Source organism: Bufo gargarizans, chromosome 10 (genome assembly GCF_014858855.1).
Source record: "Bufo gargarizans isolate SCDJY-AF-19 chromosome 10, ASM1485885v1, whole genome shotgun sequence".
In the NCBI taxonomy this organism is placed as follows: Eukaryota; Metazoa; Chordata; class Amphibia; order Anura; family Bufonidae; genus Bufo; species Bufo gargarizans.
This window is the reverse complement of record NC_058089.1, coordinates 118,511,745-118,536,665: the sequence shown is the minus strand read 5'-3', so window position 1 is coordinate 118,536,665 and position 24,921 is coordinate 118,511,745. Positions and strand designations below refer to the sequence as shown.

The 24,921-nt window shown below is 43.0% G+C and overlaps 1 protein-coding gene across 2 annotated transcripts in view; it reads left to right on the top strand.

Moving 5' to 3' along the window:
* PEPD (peptidase D) overlaps positions 1-24,921 on the top strand; it is a 206,995-nt gene that overhangs the window by 74,233 nt on the left and 107,841 nt on the right. The window contains exons 8-9 of one of the 2 annotated variants that reach the window (XM_044270723.1): positions 5,420-5,495; positions 6,817-6,863. The exons of the other annotated variant lie outside the window; for it this stretch is intronic. Coding sequence (XP_044126658.1) covers positions 5,420-5,495; positions 6,817-6,863 — 123 coding nt within the window. The remainder of the gene's footprint in view (positions 1-5,419; positions 5,496-6,816; positions 6,864-24,921) is intronic. 2 annotated transcript variants of the gene reach the window in all.

Below are 24,921 nucleotides of genomic sequence, written 5' to 3'. Positions count from 1 at the left end.
AGATGCCGGCTGCGCGAACAACTGGATTAAGGTGAGTTAAAATATTTTTTATTTTTTTTTAACCCCTCCAGCCCTATTTTACTATGCATTCTGTATTCAGAATGCTATTATTTTCCCTTATAACCATGTTATAAGGGAAAATAATCCAATCTACACAACCTTCAACCCAAACCCGAACTTCTGTGAAGAAGTTCGGGTCTGGGTATCACAGTTGTTTTTTTATCACGCGCGTGCAAAACACATTGCACCCGCGTGATAAAAACTGAACAACCGGACGTAAATGCGGTCAAAACTGACTGCAATTGCGTACCTACTCGTGCGGGTTTGCCGCATTGCACCGGGACACATCCGGACCTAATCTGGACACGCTTGTGTGAAAGAGGCCTAAGACGTTTTATCTTTTTGTAGAATGGACTTGCGGACATACGGAACGCACACAGTCATTTTCGTTTTTTGTGGGGGTTTTTGCAGCCCCATTGAAATTAATAGTTCCGCATATGGGCCGCAATAAAGATGGAATGGACACAGACAAAAAAAAACATACGTGTGCATGAGCCCTCACAGGTATGCTCTGTATAGTTAAGCCCGGTTTACATGTCCTGAAAACCGCTTTAATTAGCAAACTAAAATATATTCAAAGTACAAAATCATGCAAGCCACATTCCGTGTAATATCCTCCAGTTCTCTGATTATGTCCTGGTTCTGATCCATGAATAGCTCCATTCAGTGACAGTAAATTCTGGCTGCAGACACCAGTAAGGAGGCCTTATATAGATTTAGTATCGAGGTCAGTGTGAGCAGTATGTAGTAGGCTCATAAGCTCCCCCTAGTGGTGACTGGACTCGGCAGGAAATGTGTCATCATTGGATTCCACAAGTGAAGATCTAGGAATTGGAATTCTGTAATAAAAATGAAGCTCTAACCCTTAGTAAAGATTTAATTAAATTTATGTACATTTAGGATTTATTTTTATTTTTAAGGAATGAGTGTTATGATAAGATGAAAACGTAATGCCTATTTATCCAAAAAGGACAGGAGACGCCTGTTAGTGGTTATTGCTCGAGTATCATATTTAAGAAGTCCCTTTAAACCCTTCACGCATTTTGATGTACAGTTACGTCATTGCGTGCCAGGGGATGTATGGAGCCGGCCTCTGCAGTGAGCCCGCTCCATACGCGCGATCTGCCGGCTGTATGCTACAGCCAGCATCCGGCCCAACTGACAGTAAGCAGCGATCGTGCCGTCCCTGCCATTTAACTCCTCAAGGCTGATCGCGGCACCTGTGAAGTGATGCGGCTCCATCTTCCTTCTGATCGGAGCCATGGCAGCGGTGCTCCGATCGGTTGCCATGGCAGCCTGGACGCTGCTGAAGCGATCCAGACCTGCCATAGCGCAGAATGGAGTGTGTAAAAATCCTATTCGCCGTAATAGATCTCTATGATGGTGAATAGGAGAGGGGCTCAAAAGATCCCATGTACAAGGCCCCTATGGGGGCTAATTGTTGTAAAAAAATAAAAGTTAAATAAAGTTTTTAAAAAAGTAAAAAAATAAAATATTTAACGTTTTAATCACCCCCTTTCCCAATTTTACATATAAAAATACATAAACAATAAAAAAAATGTAATTGTAACTATTAAAATATTTTAAAAAAATTCTTGTGCGGTGAACGCAGTAACAGAAAAAAAAAATGAAAAACACGAGATTTGCCATTTTATTGTCATTTCGTCCCCCCCAAAAATTGAATAACGACGATCAACCCGTTGTATATACTACAAAAATGGCATCAATGAAAACGACAGTTTGTTACGCAAAAAAACAAGCCCTTATAAAGCTCTGTAGACCGCAGTATAAAACAGTTATGGCTGTCAGAATATAGCGATGCAAAGAAAATTTTGCTTTTTCTAAAGGTTTACTTTTTTTTTTTAAATAGTAAAACAAAACAAAAAAACTGTTCAAGTTTGGCATCGCCGCATTCGTATTGAGCCGCAGAATAAGAACGTCAGGTCATTTTTAGTTCATAGTGAACGCTGTGATGTCAAAACCCCAAAAACCTTGGTGGGATTCCGTATTTTTTTTTTCAGTTTTGCCACACAAATAATTGTTTTCCTTTTTTCTAATACCAGACATGGAAATTAAATGGTGGCATTAATTAAAACTATGCATCTTGTCCCGCAAAAAATAAGCCCTCCTATAGCTTTGTGAACGGAAAAATAAAAGTTATGGCTTTTGGAACATGAGGAGGAAAAATCAAAGATGTAAAAATGAAAATAGGCCCGGTCTTAAAGAAGAACTGTTCTCAGGTTGAGATAGAATCGAGAGACGCAGCCTCCTATCTGCCAATATAAAAGGCCTCCGTTATTGATATAAGTCCTATCGCTGTAGACTGGATGTATCGCTGCGAAGATCAGGGCGCCAACCGCAGTGTCTCAGGCACAAAACCATTGTGATCTGCGGGGTGGCCGCCTTGGCTCAGACATGAAATAGAATGCCAGATAGCTGTAAATGCAGATAATAATTGAGTCTGAAGTGCCTAAGAGGAGCTGGGAATCTCATCCTAGCGCTCTCATCAAATGTGAAAGAGATTGCACAATGACTCGGGGGCTAATGGCAGGAAGACTGCAGCGGGTGGGCAGAGCGCTGCTATACAAGACTCAGGGGTCATCACCGAGTAATGCACAGCTCCCCCAAGAGCTCTGACTCGGCTTTACCAGGCTCCTAAATGCCTAGAGAAGTTGAAAAGGCTGTATTACTAGTCTGAGGCTTATTACATGGTGACTTTGGCCGTGGCACAGCGAAAGATTGCAGTGTAGTTCTGCTTGCATCGCAGCTAATGAAGGTGAACCCGCAAGTTTCTACGACGCAACGGTCGCGTGATACCCAGCATGGTTTGGATTTATTTTTTGTGAGCTGTAATGTGACCCCGTTCGCTTTCACTAGTTGCGATGCACTGTCACAGTGTAGTTCCAGCTTTATGAACCTTGAAAAGAAGAGATTATGTTGAAAAATGATGCAGTTTGCCTTTTCTGAAAGTTGATTAAAATAAATTCTACAGCCAGAGTGCGGGTAGTTTTTGGCTCACCGTCATAGTTGCATGAATACTTTAGGGTGCGATTTGGCTGGGACTCCAATGTAATTTAGGATTTGCAAGACTCATTAGACGCAAAAAAAAATAAAAAATATGGTGGCTTGCCGCAAGTGACTTATGCTGAGCTCTATGATGGAAAAGTGCCTTGCGATGAAAAAGCCATCAGGTTTACATTTTTTGTGAAAAAAAATTTTGTCGCGGTCGTGTCAGATTGCATGCCTGCACTCCTCTAGGATGGCGGAGCTCAGTGGTAAACTGGATTCCCAAATATTCAAAAAACCACGGCAGTCTATAGTTCTGTCGCATAAACTTCTTATTTTATTTATTTTGTTGTAATCCTTCCGGAAAAATTATATTTAGCCACTGGCCAACGTTTCGGTCTAACCTAGACCTTGTTCACGGCCTGGTGTGTGCATAGACAAAAGTCAAGAACATCAAAGAAAATTTTTTGGGATACATTCGAGAAAGATAATGAATGATAATATAATGTAATTAAAAGGCGTAACATGATTTTGTAGCGGAAATTATGACATGATTACAAAAAGAGCATGATTGTTACATTGCAGAGGAATTCACAGAGAGATACCGGTACATGATTGACGTAAAGATGGCAGTATAATATGATGTGAGTTAGGTTACATGCACACGGCAAATTGCGGATCCGCAAAAAAAAGGATGACATCCATATGCCATTGTTTTTTTTTTTTTTGTTTTTTTTGCGGATCCATTGTAACAATGCCTAAAATGGACAAGAATAGGATATGTTCTAATTTTTTTTTGCCGGGCTACGGCACGGACATACTGATGCGGACAACACCGTGTGCATTTTTTGCTGAGCCATTGAAATGAATGGGTCCACATCCTATCCGCAAAAAAATCCCGTAATGGACACGGAAACAAACAACGTTCGTGTGCATGTAGCCTTAATAGGATATCCCAGGGCGTTCAGCTTGAGGCTATCTTAGACCTAGGTAATGGGGGCGATGACGATGGAGATCCCTGTGCGTTCGAAATAGACAGTGCAAAATTGGGTATCACAGGTACATACAAAGGACAGCTTATGTGGAGAGAGCTTAAATATAGACGGCATTAAGGCATTTAAAGCAATTGTCTAAATTAGTGACCTGGTGAATAGGCAGTAAAGGCATAGATAGTATAAATAGTGTATGTGTGTGTGTGTATGTATGTGTAATATATATATATATATATATATATATATATATACACACATATACACAGTATAATAAAGCAGTATACATTAAGATGGAGCATGTATGGTAAGTAGCCTGTTTGGATAAGGATACTTTCACACTAGCGGTTTTCTTTTCCGGCACTGAGTTCCATCAAAAGGGCTCTATACCGGAAAAGAACTGATCAGTTTTATCCCCATGCATTCTGATTGGAGAGTAATCCATTCAGGATGCATCAGGATGTCTTCAGTTCAGTCATTTTGATTGATCAGGCAAAAAATAAAACCGCAACATGCTACGGTTTTATCTCCGGCCCAAAAAACTGAAGACTTGCCTGAATGCCGTTTTTTTTTCTTTCCCATAGGAATGTATTAGTGCATTCGGAATGCCGGATCCGTCCTTCGCAGACCGAAAAAAAGGTGAAAAAAATAAATGCCGGTTCCGTTTTGCCGGATGACACCAGAAAGACGGATCCGGCATTTCAATGAATTTTTTTGACTGATCAGGCATTTTTAAGACTGATCAGGATCCGTTTTGCCTGGCGACGGAACTGCTTGCCGAATCACTCTGCCGCAAGTGTGAAAGTAGCCCAAGGGGAACCAAGGTGGTCCAAAGGTCCTAGAGTATACGGGTCAGTAAAAAAATTGCAAGGGACGCCTGGTGCAAGATGTAGTATGTTGGTAGCGACACAAAGGTACTTGCAATAAACGCATTGGTGGCCGGTGGGTACAAACCTTAGTCATACTAACATTTTGTGTGCAGGATGACGTGTAAACGCCATTCAACTGCCTGGGTTTTTATGGAAGTGACGTTAGGCGCGTGGCGCTAGGCGTCTGACGTCATCATAAGCGGGCACTTAATGAGTTTGTGCGCATGCGTAAGGAGGCCAAAAAGTCAAGAACCAAGAGATCAATACAGTACCAAATCGGCAGAAGCCAAAGCGTAGTCCCCTGCCACACCGAGGCAGCACCAGCCGGGGGGGAACTCATGACAGTCATATTGGTGTTGCATGCCTAAGGTCGCCGTGTAGCCTCAAGAAACTTCTTAAAGGGTTCTGTCTGACAAGACTATTATAGTGTAATTATTTTTTAAAAGTGTTGCTTTGCTGTCTTATTAACTTTTGTATGTTTTTCCTCTTTTGCAGTCGTGTCTTCAAGACGGACATGGAGCTGGAGGTGCTGCGTTACACCAACCGCGTCTCCAGCGAGGCTCATAAAGAAGTAAGTAAGACTCCTTATCACACGGCCGCTCATTCTTGTCTTGTTCTTGACCCATGTTTCATGTCTGGCCATGTCTTCTCTTTGTAGTCTGCCTCTTCGCAGTTAATTGTATTGGCTGTGGGGAAATGTGACTATTGATTCCATTGTTGCTTTTATGTGTCGGTAATAGGATTGTCCCAGTATAGCTCATTTCTATGTATAGCAGTGGCTGAGATCATTAGATATCCTGACTCGTTGTCTGCCCTGACGATGACGGCTGCTGCATTCAGGTAGAAACTAAGCAAGTGTAACAGATATCAAGTATCTGCGCAGAGCTCCTGCTGCCAGGTCGCAGAATCTCATCCACTTCTCGATTCAGTACTTATACTTTGTTGTAACTATATTGCTGCAGTCTAACCTATGTGCAGTGCTAAAAATGTATTGCCTGAAGCAAGCCCTGTGAATGTGAACCTATCTGAGGAGCAGCCAGAGCTTCTAAGGAAGCCACCTACACTCGTATTGCTAGAACATAACTTATAATAAGATTTTTTTGTGTTCTTTTGTGTTTTATCATGGCATCAGTCAGGATTTAAGTATATATTTGGCAGGAGCTCTTCTTGCCGTCAAAAAATACTGTCCTTGCAAAAACATAAGATGGAACAGAGCTAAAGGTTCCCATACACCTTCAGTGGCCCCAACTCGGTTTGTAGATATTGTCGATGGAGAGCTGCTGCCAGATACCTCTCGCCCCATCGCCACTGTCCTGATCTGTTGGAGGAGAGTTGGGCGCTCCATTTATTCATTAGACTGTTGACTGGTCCAACCAGTAGGCTTGGCCGACATTAGTATAATGTGTTTGGGGGCTTTTAGGCTTTGTTCACATCTGTGTTGTATCTTCCATCTGTAATTGAAGCTGCAGCACTGTGGCAGATCCATCACACCCCAGACACCAGCTGCATCTTATGGACCCCATTGACGTATAACGGGGGTCTTGTTGGGTTCGATCAGAGTGTCCATTACTTCGTTGGGATCAATCGATGGCTGATTTTTACGTGTGGATTTTAATTTTTTCCATGCATTGTGCTGTAATTTGCTGTGGGTTTGCTACGTCAATTCATCCTAATGAAGCCTTTGATGCAAATATTAATAGAGCTGCACACATAATTTGTGTTAGAACACACACAAAAAAAGGCAAACTAAAGAACTACAGTTTGTAAAAGCGTTTGTCGCTTCTTCTATTTTATTTTTAAATCTCAATGATCTTCCTTCTTGCTAAAAATCTTCAGTGGCATGGTCCTAAGTATTAGACATTAACGTCACTTGTTCCATGGTTGGCCCACAGGTCATGAAAGCTGCAAGAGTTGGAATGCAGGAGTACGAGCTGGAAAGGTACGTCGCTCACCCGGAAAATGCCGTAAACTCCTGTTACCTGTAGCTGCGGCTGGCACCAGAAGGACCCTGAGGCACCATGCACACCTCTGTACCCCATGTACACTGCAGCGGTGTTTATTCTCAGTGCTATGTAGTCAGACCTCTGTGCAGTGCGGCATGTCTATTGTCTGAGGGCAGCTACGGATGGTGCCAAGTGTATCAGGTATAACATTTATAAAGGTCGCCTATACTCCTACATTGTCAAGTATAACCTAATTAGTCATTTTTCTGCTGATATATATGAAAAATAGCAGTTCAGTGCACTTTCATGGATATCATGGTCTGCGTTCTTTCCAGAAACAGCGCCATAGGCACTTCACGGTACATAGAGGCCCACCGATCATGATATATCAGAATATTGTCTAATTTAGTTAACGGAAGTCTCCGAGCCGTACCTAAGGGGTTTGAGTTCTTTCATTGTGGTGGACGTCAAAGATATGGCCAGTCTCATTTTGTCACACATCTGTATGATCACTTTGACTGGATTTTCCCTTAAAGGGGTTTTCCAAGATCTATAATGATCCCCCATATGCCCAGGTCCATCACAGAGGTAGTCCTTAACTTGCTTCCCAACACTGGGGTCACTTCTCATACCGGCATGGCCACTGCTGCATCTCCCCGTGGTGCGGATGAAACCTCCAACGTCAGGAGGGCAGCCAATAGCAGGCCGCAACGGGAACGATCCTCCCTAGCATCGCGGGTGACGTTAGGCTTGTTCCTGTGGCGGCCTGCTATTGGAGATGCAGCTGCGGCCGCGCAGGGATCAGGAGCGAGGCAAGTATAATCTATAGGAGGGGCCCAGGCATTAGCGGGGGGCATTTATAGAACTTGGATTACCCCTTTAAATAATTAGAGCATTCCAAGTCCCTGAATCTCAATATCCCTGATGCTGAGCTAGTCTTCTACTCAAGCCTGAGGAACATTTATCAAACACACACAACTGGTATAACAAATTTGCCATTTGTGCAATATTTCATATGAAAAACTGACTGGCTCAGGTTTGTCAGGCCCCGTTGATATCCGTAAAATAACGGATGCTGTTTTTTGTTTTTTTTTTGGGAATGGAACAGAAAAATAGCAACACAAACGCAAATGTGAACGAAGCCTAAGTTGTCAAAAACGGATCCGTATTGATACTGCTCTTAGCCCATAGAAGCCAGTGGGTAGAACTTAAAAAATGCATGTTCCGATTTTGCAATTTTTTTTTTTTTTCTCATCACAAATTATTTTTAAAAAATAATTAAAGAAAATATGCATTTTACACCCATATTTTCATATGCAAGTGTGAACAAACCCTTAAAATGTCATATACAGTCTGTCTAGGAAATGGCTTCTTATAGAGCAAAAAGTAAAAAAAATGCATTCAGCTGTTAGTGTTATTTTTGCTTATTTACTTAATTCCTCCCAATCGTTAGCGCCACCATATTCCGCAGAGCTTTACAATTCAGGAGATTCATGTTCAAATCAAAATCGACATGACAGCATTACAGGCTAATGTACAAATTACCATTAGGAGTGAAGGCCCTGCTCACAAGAGCTTACGATCTATGAGGACATTGGGTGACAAAAAAGGTAAAATAAATTGGTTTTATAAAGTGGTCGAGACATCTTTGTACTTACACCTTGAATAATTCCTCCCCCCCCCCCCTCCTCCCCTTGTCTAAATTGTGTTGTAATGGTCGTCCTCCATGTACAGCTGGTTAACTGTGCGGCAGATATCTGAACCAATTATCTGGAAAAAAACCATCTGAAACGTGCTCAATTGGCCATGGCCGCATCGCTCTGCCTCGCCGTTTTGCATGAGCTTCTTCAACGGCTCCTTTCACAAGGGTTTCTGAATGATCCTCTAATTAAAATGGCTGCCTTTGATGTAATTGAAGTGCAGGATCGTGATAGACGGCGTATTTACAGCACGGCCAAGTGTTTACAGACGTCGATTTTATGAACAGGATATAATTTATGAACAATTTGCGGCTGATGACACCAGTCCGTGAACACAAAGCCATTTAGTCATGCTGACCTGAACGTTTAATCCCGTGGGTCTGTGAAGGCTGATTGACAACCAGTATGACTCTCGGTACGCCTCCAATACGGGTTGTCACCAAAATGTCAGGAAGCAAGAAAGAAAATTATTAAAGGGGCTCTGCTCTTTGTAAGATTCATGGCCTATCTGTTCTATCGGGGAAAGATTGCTTGGTCTACGAACGATGATGAGCATGACAGCTTCTTTCGTTTTACGACCGACTTAGCTGTGATCTCATCTCGTAAATCTAGCAGTATTTTTCGCCATTTATGCCGTAACCAGCTGAATCCCCGTCAGATCCCATTATAGTCCATGAGGATCCAGCAGTGTCCTGCTATGCCAGTAACTCCGGTAGTCTGTTCCTCTTCCAGTAATAGCCTACTGCTTGGCCGCCTTCGCCATCTGTATCTGTTCTGTGGGTCTATTAGTGGGGTCTTGCTTTAGGGTGCACATGTCCGTTTAAGAGACAGAAGGAGTACATGTTTAGAGAAGGGCATGGGTAGAAGCGGAGCTATTCCAGCGACTGGGCCCATCGGAGGGCGGAGATGCCTGCAGGTCAGCCCGCCGGGAAACAGGGAAGCAGGTGAGCAGAACGCCATGCTCTGGAGCCGAGCTGTGGTGGGAGCGAGTTGCGATAACAGATATTAGGCTTTTTGACTACAAATCTAGAGAATTGCTTGCCAAAAAAGGCACCTGCTAAATGAAACTACCCTTCAAATGTAATGGATAACCCCTTTCTATAAATCCTATTAAGGGCTCGCACGTGTTTTCTTTCCGTGTCCATTCAGTTTTTCTTGCGGACTGTATGCGGAATCATTCATTTCAATGGGTCCGCGAAAAAAAATAAATGCAAGTTACTCTGTGTACATTCTGTTTCCGTATGTCCACAAAAAAAATATATAGAACATGTCCTATTATTGTCCGCATTACAGATAAGGATAAGACTGTTCTATTAGGGGCCAGCTGTTCCGTTCCGCAAAACATGGAATGCACAACCTCATCCGTATTTTTTGCGGACCGGTGTGTTAGCAGCCGAATAAAGGACAAAATATATTTTCCAACTCAAAGCCTCTTTGCTGACTGTTTAATATTTAGGTCAGAAAGCTGTAAATGTATTCCAGCGAGCCGCAAGAAATGGGGAAAAAATATTTACCGACGTCAAAAATCTTCTTTGAATAATAAACCCCCCCCAGGACCAGACAACATCTGTTGAGTAATTGCAGTGTTTGGCAGGGACGAGCACACGTCGATCGTACAGCAGCGGCTGACAGAGTCCGTGAGCCGAGACACCCTGTCGGGGTATACCACAAAATCAGATTCATTTCTTTACTGTAGTCAATTGCAAGTAGCTGCGACCTGTGTTGGTCCCGACGGGAGCAATTACTTCTGCTGGTACGACTCCCCCCCCCATACTCAATATTACAATGTCAAAGGGAAAGTTTAACCCCTTTTAGACTTTAATCAGGCTCGTCTGGTGTAGGCGGAGTGGGGTGCAGGCCTGCTTCTTCAGAGAATTTGATAAAGACCGTGTCAATGGCTGCGAGACGCAAGCCCTTTATTTACTGATCAGTAATGGAGTGCAAGGAGCCATCATTTATAATGTTCTCCTCTGCAAACTGCTCGGGACCAGCGCAGCCATTTCATCTTCCATTATAAAGCGGTTCCCAGCCAGCAGTGTGTTTACATAGGAGGCACATACTTCTTAGCAGGCCAGTTTAGCTTTGGGTTTTCAGTTGAAAGGCGAGATTAACACTTTGTCTGTAAAAATGTAAAAAATCTACCTAAAGGAAATTGACCTCATATAGTAGATGACAATCTCTAGCGAAGCTAGAACCAGCCCTGGACCTCACATGAATCCAGACATCTCCCCATACATTGCTTTGTTACATTTATTTCAAGTTGACAGCTCTGGGGACCTTCTCAGGGGGAGCGTCCTGTCTACTGCAGCTGGCTGGAACAGAGCATGTGTGTCCACCTCAGCGAGGTGGACAGAGAAATGAGAAAGAACAAACAGCAGGTGCCGCTATGCAAGATAGATTTAATTGAATAACTAGGCGACTATGCTAAATCTTTGATTACATGCAGTTCCAAATATTATATTATATTAAGATTGAATACAATGATATACTCTAGAAAAGGCTTATTATAATACCAGATGCATCAACAGCAACGTGTTGATGGTTTCCAATCAGAGTAACAAGAGTATACTTATAAAAACGAGTTGAAAATAAAGTGAAAACATCCAAAATGATGGTGGATCACTAAGATATCAGACTTGATACTTGCTGACTGTACAGTCAATTTGTTGGATTGATCCCAGGGGAAAACCCATAAAGGGTTTGGCTCATGAAGGTATCCACAGGTGATAATGTATGGTCTCTGGGGTCCAACTGATCATGAGAACAAAGGCCCCTGAGTCACATATTGGAATTTAGTAATGGTCACGCATTCACTGTCTATGGGACCGACTGTGTTCGGCCATCTCCATCGCCATTCAGAATGCATTAGGGCAAAACGGATCCACTTTGGACCACTTGTGAGAATCCCGAACGGATCTCACAAACTGGAAACCAAAATGTCAGTGTGAAAGTAGCCTAAACTGTGATGCCCGTTTTATGCGGAGAGCTGCATTTTAACCTCCTAATTTTATTTTTATTTTTTTTACTGTTTTTTAAGAGATGGCTCCTGTGAAATAGTGAAAAGGAAATGTATTTAGGCACGTAAAGCAGAGAAATGAGCAGGAACCGGTATGGTAGTTAACACGCTGGAAGACATTGCCGGTGGCCGGGACATCAAACGGCAATGTAATGGCTTCTCAGCGTGAGTCCAGGAAATTTTAACTAGATAACAAGTAGAGTTTCCTGATTTAGAGCTGGGCAGCCATTCTGCGGGGCTTTGAAGCCAGATGATATGAAGCTCCCAGGTCAGGAATCGCACTGCAGTCCCGTTTCATCATATAGATAACGCTCCAGTCCAGTGTAAGGACACTTCATGCTCAGGTCCGGATTACCCTCAAAAATATTGAAATTAGTTTTGGGCTGCTGCCAAATATTGAATTGATGACCAGTCAAAAGTCAAGGAGTGCTACATAAAAAAAAAAATATATATATATATGTTTGTATTGCTCCATTGCAACTTTGCAAATGGACTTCATTAAAAATGCTCTACTGTGTAGGTTCAGACCTATGTGTCTCAGTGTTAACAGACTTATAAACAGGTGCTGATTTGTCCGATCCTGCACTCATACTCCTATTTTTCCCATACTTCAAGGTGTCTTTGTAGTCTGTTACCATGGAGTACCACGGACGTATGGATGCAGACAGCACATGGCCTGATTGAAGTAAATGGGTCTTCATCTAACCAACAAAATTGAGGAACGGATGCGGACACAAATATACGGTCGTGTGAATGAGCCTTTATTCAGGTGCTTCTGCCAGTAGAGGACATGTCCCTATAGGGGGAAGTCAGAGGTCCATTCCAACACGGTCACAAGTCTCGTGGTCTTGCACATTGATATTGTGTTAAAGTAACTCTCGATTTTACAGCGACCAGTGGACAGTCAACAATCGCCATTGACTTGCGGATGGTTCGGGAAAGCTGGATGACAACCCCTGTGAAAACTGTCAAGGCTGTCATATTAGTTGTCACCAATCTCAGATCTAACCGAGAGTGTGCCAAAACCTTTTTTCATGCCAGAGCCCCAGATCATGTGGTTTAGTAGAAAGTTGTAAGCTTTGTACAAACCGGATTCCAAAAAGTTGGGACACTATACAAATCGTGAATAAATACTGAATGCAATGATGTGGAGGTGCCAACTTCTAATATTTTATTCAGAATAGAACATAAATCACGGAACAAAAGTTTAAACTGAGAAAATGTACCATTTTAAGGGAAAAATATGTTGAATCAGAATTTCATGGTGTCAACAAATCCCAAAAAAGTTGGGACAAGGCCATTTTCACCACTGTGTGGCATCTCCCCTTCTTCTTACAACACTCAACAGACGTCTGGGGACCGAGGAGACCAGTTTCTCAAGTTTAGAAATAGGAATGCTCTCCCATTCTTGTCTAATACAGGCCTCTAACTGTTCCATCGTCTTGGGCCTTCTTTGTTGCACCTTCCTCTTTATGATGCGCCAAATGTTCTCTATAGGTGAAAGATCTGGACTGCAGACCGGCCATTTCAGTGCCCGGGTCCTTCTCCTACGCAGCCATGATGTTGTGATTGATGCAGAATGTGGTCTGGCATTATCTTGTTGAAAAATGCAGGGTCTTCCCTGAAAGAGATGACATCTGGATGGGAGCAGATGTTGTTCTAGAACCTGAATATATTTTTCTGCATTGATGGTGCCTTTCCAGACCTGCAAGCTGCCCATGCCACACGCACTCATGCAACCCCATACCATCAGAGATGCAGGCTTCTGAACTGAGCGTTGATGACAACTTGGGTTGTCTTTGTCCTCTTTGGTCCGGATGACATGGCGTCCCAGATTTCCAAAAAGAACTTCGAATCGTGACTCGTCTGACCACAGAACAGTCTTCCATTTTGCCACACTCCATTTTAAATGATCCCTGGCCCAGTGAAAACGCCTGAGCTTGTGGATCTTGCTTAGAAATGGCTTCTTCTTTGCACTGTAGAGTTTCAGCTGGCAACGGCGGATGGCACGGTGGATTGTGTTCACTGACAATGGTTTCTGGAAGTATTCCTGAGCCCATTCTGTGATTTCCTTTACAGTAGCATTCCTGTTTGTGGTGCAGTGTCGTTTAAGGGCCCGGAGATCACGGGCATCCAGTATGGTTTTACGGCCTTGACCCTTACGCACAGATTGTTCCAGATTCTCTGACTCTTCGGATGATGTTCTGCACAGTTGATGATGATAGATGCAAAGTCTTTGCAATGTTTCGCTGGGTAACACCTTTCTGATATTGCTCCACTATCTTTCTGCGCAACATTGTGGGAATTGGTGATCCTCTACCCATCTTGGCTTCTGAGAGACACAGCCACTCTGAGAAGCTCTTTTTATACCCAATCATGTTGCCAATTGACCTAATTAGTGTTAATTGGTCTTCCAGCTCTTCGTTATGCTCAAATTTACTTTTTCCAGCCTCTTATTGCTACTTGTCCCAACTTTTTTGGGATTTGTTGACACCGTGAAAATTTGAATCAACGTATTTTTCCTTTAAAATGATTCATTTACTCGGATTAAACGTTTGATCGGTCATCTACGTTCTATTACAAATAAAATATTGACATTTGCCATCTCCACATCATTGCATTCAGTTTTTATTCACAATTTGTTTAGTGTCCCAACTTTTTTGGAATCCGGTTTGTATTTGTAACAGCAGATGAATTGTAAAATGACATCTAGTATGCACATTATCCCGAAGCCGATGCTTTTATCCTAAAATCCTGAACGAGATGACATTTATAACGGAGAGCTATGAAAGCGGCTGCAGCCATTTGGAGTTTGCTCCCAATTTGCCAGATGTAGTCGGGCGCACGTTCATCTCCGTCTCAGGATCTGCCTCCAAAACCTAATTTTATCCTTGCCTTTTCCAGGATGCAAAAAAGAGACTTTGGCCTGACGTGTCTCTCTGCGGAGGATGTAAAACATTTATTTAAATACAGTGGAATTGGCGCTATGCTTTTATTTTAATATAGTAACACCTGCTGTTTGTTCCAATCTCCTACTCTCCGCCACTGCCAAGAACAGTTTATGCACAAAGTCACATCTGAAAAAAAACATGTTTTTACCTTCATTTCTATCCGGGGCCTGTTAATGTCACAAGGAGAAGGAAAGCTTTAGTTAAATTATATTTTTTAATGTAACAGGCAGACTAATACATTACAGGAAAGAGGAACAAATAAGATTCTCTCCTGTAAGCTTAGAGGGTTTTAAAGGAGTACTCCACTTCTGGGCTGCTGAACACAGGCTATATGGACCACGTTTTATATGGCTCAATACATCTATATATATAAAAAAAAAGGATGGATGTGTGTGTATGTACAGTATGTGTGTATGTATGTACAGTGTGTGTGTGTACAGTGTGTGTGTGTATGTACAGTGTGTATGTACAGTGTGTATGTACAGTGTGTATGTATGTATGTACAGTGTGTGTGTGTATGTACAGTGTGTGTGTGTGTGTAGTGTGTGTGTGTGTGTACAGTGTGTACAGTGTGTGTGTATGTATGTTCCGCAAAAACTCAACAACGCAACCATCCATTTCAACAAAACTTGGTATACGCATCCCTTGCTACCTGAAAAGACGTCTTGCGGGGTCTCAGCTCTCTAGGACGTACCGTTCCTGAGATGTTCCCAAAAATGACCTACATTATCCAATACAAGCCTGCAAGTCTTTCTCTTAAATCCTAACTGCCATACACACGGTCACCTGTCCCTTATCAGTCAATAGAAGCTCGCAGGTCCTTCTCCAGGTTGCCATAACAATTGATCACAGGTTTTAGCAGTTCGCAGGTCCTGAAATATTCAGTCATATGATATATGACGGCACAACTACACTGCTACATGCAGGGGGGGGCAGGGGCCACTATTAAACGGACGGGCGCTGTGGAGTTCACTGTTAAAGGGGTGGTCACTGTTAAAGGGGTGGCCACTGTGAAAGTCACTGTTAAAGGGAAGGTCACCGTTAAATGGACGGCCACTGTGAAAGTCACTTTTAAAGGGGCGGTCACTGTTAAAGGGACAGCCACCATAAAAAGTCCCTGTTAGGCTGTCACCGTTAAAAGGGCTGCCACTGTGAAAGTCACCATTAATAGGGCAGTCACTGTTAAAGGGACAGCCACTGTGAAATTCACTGTTAAAGGGTCGGTCACCGTTAAAGGGACGGCCACTGTGAAAGTCACTGTTAAAGGGACAGCCACTGTGAAATTCACTGTTAAAGGGTAAGTCACCGTTAAAGGGGTGGCCACTGTGAAAGTCCCGTTCAAGGGGCGGTTACTGTTAAAGTCACTGTTAGGTGGTCACCGTTAAAGGGGCAGCCACTATGAAAGTCTGTAAAAAGGGCAGCCACCGTGAAAGTCACTGTTAGGCAGTCACCGTTAAAGAGGCGGCCACTGTGAAAGTCACCGTTAAAGGGGCGGTCACTGTTAAAGGGACGGCCACCATGAGTCATTGTTAGGCAGTCACCGTTAAAGGGGCAGCCACTGTGAAAGTCCCGTTCAAGGGGCGGTTACTGTTAAAGTCACTGTTAGGTGGTCACCGTTAAAGGGGCAGCCACTATGAAAGTCTGTAAAAAGGGCGGCCACGATGAAAGTCACTCTTAGGCAGTCACCGTTAAAAGGGATGCCACCGTGAAAGTCACTGTTAGGCAGTCACCATTAAAGGGGCGGCCACTGTGAAAGTCACTATTAAAAGGGCGGTCACTGTTAAAGGGACAGCCACTGTGAAATTCACTGTAAAAGGGGCGGTCACCGTTAAAGGGGTGGCCACTGTGAAAGTCACCGTTAAAGGGGCGGTCACTGTTAAAGGGATGGCCACCATGGGTCATTGTTAGGTGGTCACCGTTAAAGGGGCGGCCACTGTGAAAGTCCCTATTAGGCGGTCACCATTAAAGGGGCATTCACTGTGAAAGTCACTGTTAAAGGGGCGGTCACTGTTAAAGGGGCGTCCACTGTGAAAGTCACTGTTAAAGGGGTGGCAATTGTGAAAGTCACTGTTAAAGGGGAGGTCACTGTGAAAGTCACTTTTAAAAGGGCAGCCAATGTAAATGTCACTGTTAAATGGGCAGTCACTGTTAAAGGGGCGGCCACTGTCAAAGTCACTGTTAAAGGGGCAATAACATTTAAAGGGGTGACCACTATGAAAGTCACTGTTAAAGGGGTGGCCATTGTGAAAGTCACTGTTAAAGGGGCAGTCACCGTTAAAGGGGCGGCTGCTATGAAAGTCACCGTTAAAGGGGTGGTCACTGTTAAAGAGACGGCCACGATGAAAGTTACTGTTAGGCGGTCACCATTAAAGGGGCGGGGTCACTTTGAAAGTCACTGTTAAAGGGGCAGTCACCATTAAAGGGGCGGCCACTATGAAAGTCCCTGTTAGGCGGTCACCATTAAAGGGGCAGCCACTGTGAAAGTCACTGTTAAAGGAGTGGCAATTGTGAAAGTCACTGTTAAAGGGGAGGTCACTATGAAAGTCACTTTTAAAAGGGGAGCCAATGTAAAAGTCACTGTTAAATCGGCAGTCACCGTTAAAGGGGCGGCCACTGTCAAATTCACTGTTAAAGGGGCAATCACATTTAAAGGGGTGGCCACTATGAAAGTCACTGTTAAACGGGCAGCCACCGTAAAAGTCACTATTAAAGGGGCAGTCACCGTTAAAGGGGCGGCCATTGTGAAAGTCACTGTTATTTAATATAAAATTGCAATAAATAAATATCCGAGCAGCGCCGGGTCATCAGCTAGTGTAAAATAAAAAATGAAGCAATTTTTCACACAGTTTTGAAAATTATCGTGCAGTTTTGAGTATGCAGCTCATATGCATTTCTCTTTATTAATACAGACCACTGGTTTCAAAATGTTACTCTACTTCCTCTGCTTTACTGGTTGATTTATGGGTCCGACCAACCCCACAAGAATCCCAAGAATAAGGGGGGGGGGGGCCCAAATCCCCTCTCTGAATGGCGCAGTAGTGCACACGTCTGCACTCTCTACGTCAGTCTCTGATTGGAGCCGTGCACTGACTTACACACTACTGCATTCAGAGAGGGGACTTGGGGTCTCTGAGGATCACTGGGGGCTCCAGCAGTTGGATGTCCCTGCGATCCGACCTATCCAATACTTTTTGTGGCACAGCCCCTTCATGTACCATTTTCTGTTGAGATATTTTTATGCCTTCATCAACCTAATGTTCATCCCCTCCTCTAATTTAATTTTTTTTCTTTGCTTGAAGACCCAGGGAGACGAGGCTTTTAATTTCCATTATTGTACAACATTTCCAAACGATTCCCAACAACTAATTTGTGTCCGGTTTCCTTTCGAGAACCATCCATCACCCAGACTTTAAACAAATTTTCCCCAGCAGCCGCTAATGGTTCCGTCAGGTCGAGTACATGAAGCTTCACATGTGATCCAATTGTTTATCTGTTCCATTAATGTCCTGCTCAGATCTTTAATCTCTTTTGGGACTTGTCTTCTCCTTCACATCCTCGTCCTACGGTCACTTCTCAGCCACTGACCTTGAGAAACGCATTAGTGGCGCCCGGCGCAAGATATTAAAAGCACGGCGTGAAATAATGAGAACAAAATGATTTAGACGGCAGACGGCTCCACTTACATCTTAAGAAATTAAGTTATTTATGACATTTTAAGATCCTGCCTCCTTTCCATAGCCACTCAATCCAGTCGGAACGTAAGCGTCCGCCTGCTAGTCTCTAATGACCATCAATAACATCTGTTCCCGTCACCCTGTCTGCTGAGTGGAAATCCATCACAGGCCTCAGCATCTCATGAGGAAGATCAGAATTGGCATGTTTTATTGATGTAACTGGTACCTGTCAGTCGCTCGGGGACGGATCAGAGCTGAAGACGCACAAGATAAAAGTGGCCGGTCGTTTGTCTTGCAGAATTACCAAACAACTTATGTGTGTTCAGCTGTAAATTGCCGTCCGTTTTGTCTCAGCTCACTCAGATATTTTTTTATATATATATATATATATATTATTTTAGTTCTTTTTTTTAGAACATTCGATTATTTTTACTCCTAGCGTGACAGCCGTTTTTTTTATTTTTTTTTTATTACCTTTTTTTCATATTTTATTTAAGGAAGACCTCTCTGCTTTTTCTCCTAAGTTTAGTTTTAGTAAATATTTAATTTCCTCATAAAATAACCATTCTGGAGCATCTTTTACTCTTAATTTCACAACTAGATGTTGCCGTTCCTCTCGTCAAAGGGGTGTGTCCTCTACAAGCCTGGTTCTGTTAGTGCTGATTGGACAGTGTAGGGACAGACCCCCCAAAAGTTCACACCCAGTTGTCAATTTAGCCATACATGGAATAACAGAAAGACAGCACAACACGGTTATAAGAAAGCTGTTCCAAGAATTATTTCGCTCTGTTGCATTTTATTTAAAGCCCATCTGTCCGCAGATTTGTCCCTATGACACTGGCTGACCTGTTACATGAGCACTTGGCAGCTGCAGGCATCTGTGTTGGTCCCATGTTCATATGTGCCTGCATCGCTGAGAAAAAAGGATGTTTTAATATATGCAAATGAGCCTTTAGGAGCAACGGGGGCGTTACCATTACACCTAGGGGCTCTGCTCTCTCTGCAACTGCCGTGTCCTCTGCACTTTGAACACAAAGACCAGGCGGTGAAAACTTGATCACGCTTAGCCCTGCCAGAGTGCAGAGAGTATGGCAGTTGCAGAGATAGCAGAGCCTCCAGGTGTAATGGTAACGCCCCCATTGATCCTAGAGGCTCATTTGCAGTTAGTAAAACATCAGTTTTCTCAGCAATGCGGGCACATATGAACATGGGACCAACACAGATGCCTTCAGCTGCCAAGCGCTCATGTAACAGGTCAGCCAGTGTCATAGGGACAAAACTGCTGACAGATGCCTTTTAAAGGTGGCATATGAAGGGGGCTCTGTTCATGACATACATTGTATAAAGAAGTAATGTCTCTGGGTCTTCCCATGAGCCGGTGCACTTTTCAATATTTGGGTACTATATAAGTTCATACCGACTTGCAAAACTGTCACAAAAGTCTTGGGACATGTTCACACAATGAAATTTTCACACTGATTTTGACGCCTATTCCACTTTGAATTCGGCATCCCGTTGCTTTCATTGGGAATGCACGCTGTAGTTTATACGTTCCTCAGGGTGTGGAAAGCCGAGTGACACTGCAGTGGTTCCCGTCATTTTCATGTTTGGAAACCCATTCTCTTTCACCAGTTTCTCAGTGGTAAATATTATCATTGAAAATAAAAAAATAAAAAATATCCGGCAATTATTATTATAATTCTTTTTTTACGTTATTTAATGAAAATATGAGATTTTTAATCCACTTGAAGCCAGCACTGCTCCTGTCTGTGTTCCTCACTGAAATTGCATTTATATTTGTGCAGACATGCAAATTAATTTTAATCTGCAGACGGCGAAAAAAAAAAATCTCGTTATGTAACGTATCGGAGGAATGAAACGCGTGAAAACAAACAAGGCATAACATTGCGTCGTAATCAGATGCTAATGGAGGGGGGTACATTCCGTACTAATAAATGTCTGGAATACTCTGAAGAAGCAGATCAGGATTCGGCTGTATAATAATTACACTAAATGGAGATAATTATACCCGCTGATACTTGGTGTTTGCATCAATTACACCATTGTATACTCCGCCTGTCAGTATGGAAGAAGTAAACACAAGTGTGCAATGCTCTGCTTCTTTTTATAGGCCCTGTATATAAATATATATGTAACCGTATCAGACATATTTTGGGATTGTAGTCTTCATAATCGTACTTGTAATACCGACCCTTACTAAGCTACCGGGCTGTAAAAAGTTTTGAAAGTAATTTAACAGAGAAAAGTATGGAAAAGCAGAACAGTCCTCAAAATCAAAGCCTTCCTATGGTCCTGAATGGAGTTTTGCATGCAGCATTACATCCCACTCCCACAGTGCTTCACACCTCGTAAGTGGGATTTGTAAATGATAGCCATATCGATGATCACCAAAGGTTCCCAAAAACAAATGGATTTAGTCAGCCGGTTTTGGGCCTTAAAGGGAGTCTATCACCTAAAATGACCATTATACACCCCAAACATGATGATATCCATTACATTCCCCATTTTATAATCTTACCTTTGATATTGCTGTCCGTCGCCTATTCGCTCTTAAAAACACTTTTATTCCATATGCTAATCGGGTTCTGAAGGTGCCCAGGGGCGGCGTTTATGCGGCCGGTGCCCAGGCTCCACGGCGCTGTTCAAATCAAACCCCTCCCCTTTCACCCCTCTGGCCCGCCCTCGGTTCTTCAGATACCATCCTCCAGTCAATGAGCAATCCGGCGCCTGCGCCTGCGCCCTCCATTACTCACTAGGGCAGAGGCAGCAGAGCGTTTAATGCGCATGCGCCGGCCCGTACATCCCGATATTTTGGCAGTTTACTTCCGCCGGCTAGATCGGGATGTACGGGCCGGCGCATGCGCATTAAACGCTCTGCTGCCTCTGCCCTAGTGAGTAATGGAGGGCGCAGGCGCCGGATTGCTCATTGACTGGAGGATGGTATCTGAAGAACCGAGGGCGGGCCAGAGGGGTGAAAGGGGAGGGGTTTGATTTGAACAGCGCCGTGGAGCCTGGGCACCGGCCGCATAAACGCCGCCCCTGGGCACCTTCAGAACCCGATTAGCATATGGAATAAAAGTGTTTTTAAGAGCGAATAGGCGACGGACAGCAATATCAAAGGTAAGATTATAAAATGGGGAATGTAATGGATATCATCATGTTTGGGGTGTATAATGGTCATTTTAGGTGATAGACTCCCTTTAAGTGGGTTTTCTGAGAGTATCTGATCAGTGTGGTTTCGACACCCGAGACCCCCGCTGATCAGCTTTTCCAGAAGGAAATGGCACTCACAGTAGCTCTGCTTTTTTTCAATCAAAAAGTGTGTTTTGTTTTGTTTTGTTTTTTAACTTGGAAACTTTTTTTATTTATTAAAACTTTTTTTATACTTTTTAACCATATACTTGTCCCACAAGGGGACTTAAACAGGCAGTCTTTTGATTGCATCTTTAACTCCCTCTACTGCAGAGTATTATACTGTCAGCGCTGTGCTGACAGGTAGGTTCAGCCCGATGTGGATACACCTTCATTTGACCCCAGGTTGCCATGCCAAGGCATCAGCACCCTACTATCTCATGTGCAGGGTACCGATCAAAGCTAGAAGGAGCTCCCTCTCTACAAACTACTCAGATGCCACGGTCAATAGGGTGCTAATACCTTGGCATGGCAGCCTGGGGTCAAATGAAGGCCCCACACACGGTGTGGGCTGTTACAGCAGGGGCCAGGCTCCGTGAGAGCTGAAGCCACACTGCTGAAGCAGCACTTAGAACAGGCCGTCCTAAAAAGGTGGCGGCCTAGCCTAAAGCCTGTTAGTGACCACTGTATAAAGTGCATGTGTGGTCAATAATGGGTTAAAGGGAATATGTCATCAGAAAATGACCTATTTAAATCAAGTTATGTTAAACATATTTTTGAAGAATTTTTGGTGGTTATTTTTAATTTTCCATATCACTATACATAAATTTAAAAAAAAATCTGAATCTAAAATCCTGCAGTTTTTGTGCTCGCTACTTAGCCTAATAGCTTCTTGTACAGGTCACTGTACTGCAGTTATCTTCTTATTACAAGCAGGATTTGAATGACTGATTTCACTTTTACTGTATAGAGATAACACAGGATCCCCTATTCACAATAGTTGATATCACAGCTTATCAGCTCCCTCCTGACCTCTGCACAGGTCACAGAGCATGCACAGAAAACACTCCCATAGAAGTCAATGACGGTCCGCTCCTGACCATTCTGTCTATGGCCTATGGGGCTGCCGTAAAGCATATTTCTAAATGCTGTTAAAAACAGCTCATGCAAAATGGCTGCTCCTATAATCATGCTGGGTAAATAAAAAAATTTAAAAATCTGCAATCCGAAAATAAAAACATATTAGAATAAAATGGTGTGTGTTGCTATCTGGTTTTAAAAGGTTGGAAAAAATTCAGATGACATATTCCCTTCAAACTTTTTATTTATTTTTTATTATTATTTAATAAGGGATATCACAATGTCTGATTGTGTAGGGAAAATATTAACGCTCAGTTGTCAATATATTCATACATTACCAGGAAATTGAAACAAAATTATATCAGTAAAAAGTGCTGCCCCTTAAACAACAAGCCTGGTATATCTCTTAGGGTCCATTCACACGTCCGTAATTTGGGTCCGCATTCGTTCTGAAATTTGCGGACCCATTTACTTTTCATGGGTCTGGAACGGATGCGAATCCGCATTTCCGGGATCTGCATCCGCATTTTTGGGATCCACATCAGTTTTTTCGGGATCCACAATTCCGTTCCTGAAAAAAATAGAACATGTCCTATTCTTGTCTGCAATTGCGGACCAGAAAAGGCATTTTCTATTATAGTGTCTGTGATGTGCGGTCCGCAAATTGCGGATCGCACATTGCAGGTGTCCGTGTTTTGCGGATCCGCAAAACGCTTACGGACGTGTGAATAGACCCTAATGTTTCTCATTTATCCAGGTCATGGTATATCAGTGCTAATAGGTCAGAGAACCTGGACTTGTGAAAGGGGTTGGCCCGTCTGGAATATTGATGGCATATCGCCATCAATGTCAAATAGGTGCCGGTTCCACCTCCGGGGCCCCCTCTTTTCTCCAGAAGTGAAGGAGAGCACAGAGCGTATGCATGGCGTGCTTTCCATTCATTGCTATGGGAGTCCTGAGAAGAACCACCACTCCATTCACCACTATGGGACTGCCGGAAATAGCTGACCCTGCGGTTAACTTTTTTTTTTGGAACTTTAATAGAGGTGAATGGAAGGTGGCCGTGTATGCCAGGCTGTGGGTCCCAGAGGTAGCCTAGTGTTATGTCATCAATGTCTCAGATGGGCAGGACCTTTTAAGTAATACATCAGAGTAACAAGTACTGATATACGAAAGTAGTACACGTAAAAAAAAAATATATTTAAATTTGGTCAAATTTCGCCATACTCGTACTGACCTGCAGAATACAACTAGCGTTATGTATGCTGCTCTGTGAATGGTTCAAAATTAAAAACGTAAAGAAACAGTGGCGGAATTGACTGCATAAAAAGTCGATGTACGTAAAACAAGCTCTCGTATGGCTATGTCGACAAAAGATAGAAAAGTTGTGTCCTTTGAAATGCTACAATGAAAAAAAATAATCATAATATATACCGGTAAATAATATATAAATAATAAAAATAAATAATTAAATGCTGCTTCCTTAAAGGGGTTTCCCTGTTTTTTGTTATTGATGGCCCTTTCTTTAGGATAGACCATCAACATCTGATCGGCGAGCGTCTAACATCCCGTACTCTGGCCAATCAGCTGTTTCAGTGTGGCTTTGGCCCCAGAACTACACAGCTCTGTCTTCTGTGTATTGGACAGTTACTGCAAAGCTGCTCCTACTTCAGAGGGAGCAGTGCTGCAGTAACCAGCCTTGTCCACTTCACAGTGGATGGAGCTGTGTAGTTCCGATGCCGGAGCTGCTTGGAAACAGACGATCATCGGAGGTGTTGGACCCTGCCAGTCAGATTTTGATGGCTTATCCTTAGGATAGGCCGTTAATAACAAGATCCTGGAATACCTCTTTAAGGAGTGAAAATAAATAAAATCACCAAAAAGTGAGTAAATTTACCTGCTGAATGAATCATTATACAACTAAACCATATCCTCACAGACATCCGTCTTTTCCTCTGTGCAGAACTTGCTTTGTATTCTTCTAAAAGTCTTCAAATTTTCGAGATGGAGAGATAATTATTAGCTTTTTTTCAGAGCATTGTTCTTGGCTCTTTTTTTTTTTTTTATACTGCTATATTGAATGACCCCGGAGGACAGATTCTGAGGGTTCACTTGTTTGGTGCCTTTGTATATTTTGCAAGAGAGATGTATCGTACACATTACAGAGTGGGCGCCGAAGCAAATTACTACTGGTGATATTATATTAGGAAGCCGGGTTGTATGATTGTGGGTTTTCCTGTAATAATGCTTTGTTTGGTTGCTGACCTTCCAAGCTGGAAGAATACGGTATTTTAAGATTAAAACATTACTTAGAAAGATGGCGGCTCTGTCAAGATAACCCAGTCGGCAGCCACTGCACTGACGGATGATGAAGTCTCATGGAAATGTCTTTTGGGCTCAGGGGCCTGTAAACAGCTTCTCTGTTACTGGGTAAAGCCTAAACATTTGCATTATTAGTTTATTTAGGACATGTAAATCAC